Below are 2564 nucleotides of genomic sequence, written 5' to 3'. Positions count from 1 at the left end.
CAATTTAAAAAGAATGTATAAAATATATAAAAGGATTGCAACATTTTAAATTCAGCAATTTTTATTTCTGCAAAAGTAGCTAAAGTCGTTCCACAGTTCCCTTGGTGGAGTCTTATTAGAAACATTTGGTTTTGATCAATTTCTTATCCAAAAACTTTATGACTATAATTTATCCTTTTAAGAAAAACAACTGCCAAATGTGTAGTAGGCTTTTAAAACTTGTTGACATTCCAATTTCTAGAATAGTCAAATTTTATTCATGCTGGACCTAGAAAATTTAAGTCAAGATTAAGAAGAAAAAGAGAGGTTCAAAGTAAAGCTCCAAAAATAAAAAATGAAATTTAGAAGTGTAACAATTTATTGTTTACTATAAGATATGCTGTGATAGTTTTTTTCTTTTTTAATCAGCAAATATTATAAATATATATAAAGAGGCACTTTAGAGGTGCCTCAACCCTTAAAGACATGTTGTGATGGATCTTAATGAAGAAGACTTTTGATATTTCAGGTTTAATCAAGTTGTGATACATTAATAGAGTATTTGATTCACATTTTTAATACATAATTTATGAGCAATGCTATTTTGCATGAAACACCCAAATAGATTAATGAATAATACAATTCACCCAATCCAATTGGTTTGTATTCTCACTTACAAATAAATAAAATTGAATTGTAGCAGATTTACAAATACAATAACAGTTACTTTTATAGTTAATTTTTTTGGTAAGGACAAAAATTGTAGGTTGAATTATTGATAGATGAAGAACCCTAGTCCCTTAGGGTAATTTTGTTTTTTATATAGGGAACATCTTTTTACTTTACATAAAAAATTATGGCATCGGATTTGGAGAGGAAATGCCATGTGGTGAGCTCAGATATCTGCACATGGCTTCTCTTATTTCTAGCCTTTAAACAGTGATTAAATAATAAAATTCTGAGTCTAATTGGATCAAATATTGAAGAGAATAAGTGATAGGGTAAGCCACTTAACTGTTGTTGGTTTTTTTAATTCTGAGCAGAACTCGGGAACTGTAAATCTACATTAAGGTAAGCCACTTGCCAGTACTAGGCCTTGTGAAAGATAATAAAAACAATTGTTTAGTTTCATCTTTTCCTTCTGTTTTTGAAATCTAGTTTTATACTTTTGTTTTTTGTTTTTTAATTTTGCTTAGGATGTGAACAACTCAAACTTCGTCTTCAAAACCTTTAACCCTTGGTGAATGGGTAAGTGAATTTCTCTTTCTGTTACTTATCAGTCTTAATCTCAAGAAAGAGGCATCTGAATCACTGAACTAAATGCCAGGGTTTTTCATTCCTCTTGTATTATTTGACTAACTATTTATTTATTTATTTATTTATTCATTCATCGATTGATTTATATGCTTTTTGTCCTCTGATGGGGTGGTGGAAAAGCAAAGTAGCATACGAAATGCATTTGCTTTCATGTTTTTGCATATTGAGGAAGCTAACACGGTCATGGAGGATGGCTCCCCTTGCACTTTTGCTGCTTTTTTCCAGTTACAGACTGGTTGGAGTAATATTCTTGTCTCTCATCTTCACATCTCTAACACTGCTTTGCTCAACTATTGTCTTCATGTGGAAGCATGGAAGAGAAAATGTTGTCCCAACCCGAATGCACAACCATGAAACTGTGAGACATGTGAAGGAAAGTGATGATGTTAGTGATGCAGATCACACGCCCGATTGCTCAGATGGGACAATTTCTGATGAAGACAGCCTCATAGAGATTTCACTTCCAAGTGGACACTTTGTGGGGCATAATCAGAGACCAGACTCCAACTTCTGCACTTTGCAACAGAAGAAGAGGGAATTATCAGCTCATGAGACCCTCATGGAATTGTTGGCAGAGTTCAATGAGGAGGAAAACCTAATTGAGATTGACATAGCCATGGGTTCTATCAAGTGCTCAAGCTTTTGAAATATAAGCATGATCATCATCATATATACATATATATTTTGTTGCCAATGTTTTTTTCATCCACCTAATTCTTATATCTGGTTTGGATTGTTTGGGATGTAATTAGGTTGTGATCTTAATGTTTTAAGTGCTGGGGTGGTGGAGCAGCAGTGTTAATTAAAATGCTTCTGTTTCTGTTGTGCCTCACAAGCTTTGGATACTCATTAAAGTCATTGTATTATGACCCTTCTTTTTGACTTAATGCTCTTTACAAAAATCAATATGAATTAAAGTTCGACAAAGTTGGACAATGTTTGACCCTTGCAGTTTCCTCTTTCTTTTCCCTCCATATCAACAATCATCATTTCCACTCTTCTCTTCCATCATTAAAAGATTAAATCCCAGTTTAGATGATTTTTCTCTTAAAATTAACCTCTTATATTTTATGAATATATGTTTTCTTTTGAAGCTGCATATGATGCTGAAATAGTAACAGATAGAGTTAAATTAGGAGTTATTGACTACAAAATTGTTCATCAAAGTCATTAATAATTTAAGAGTTTGGCATTAGTTGGTGGCGTTAATTAACAGACTAATAAAATGACACTTAAGTCCAATTAATAATACGATTAATTCATAATAA

At 32.2% G+C, this 2564-nt stretch overlaps 1 protein-coding gene across 2 annotated transcripts; it reads left to right on the top strand.

The window, feature by feature from the left end:
- Positions 1-860: 860 nt before the first annotated feature.
- LOC114188809 lies at positions 861-2232 on the top strand. 2 transcript variants are annotated; one of them, XR_003605459.1, is made up of 3 exons: positions 861-1050; positions 1176-1227; positions 1417-1653. XR_003605459.1 is itself a non-coding variant. In XM_028077453.1 (2 exons), exon 2 carries the CDS (start codon positions 1433-1435, stop codon positions 1940-1942), a length of 510 nt encoding a protein of 169 aa, XP_027933254.1. In that variant the 5' UTR covers positions 1013-1227; positions 1417-1432; the 3' UTR covers positions 1943-2232. The 2 variants fall into 2 exon arrangements, 1 of the variants encoding a protein (XP_027933254.1); XM_028077453.1 differs by having other exon boundaries at positions 1013-1227; positions 1417-2232.
- The last annotated feature ends 332 nt before the right edge of the window (positions 2233-2564 follow it).

The sequence above is a fragment of the Vigna unguiculata genome, chromosome 6 (assembly GCF_004118075.2).
Source record: "Vigna unguiculata cultivar IT97K-499-35 chromosome 6, ASM411807v1, whole genome shotgun sequence".
NCBI classification, from domain to species: domain Eukaryota; kingdom Viridiplantae; phylum Streptophyta; class Magnoliopsida; order Fabales; family Fabaceae; genus Vigna; species Vigna unguiculata.
The sequence above is the reverse complement of the archived record's forward strand: the minus strand, read 5'-3'. Positions and strand labels throughout refer to the sequence as shown.

Coding starts and splice junctions, on each gene's coding strand:
- LOC114188809 (XM_028077453.1), top strand. CDS start 1,433: ATGCATTTGCTTTCATGTTTTTGCATATTGAGGAAGCTAACACGGTCA.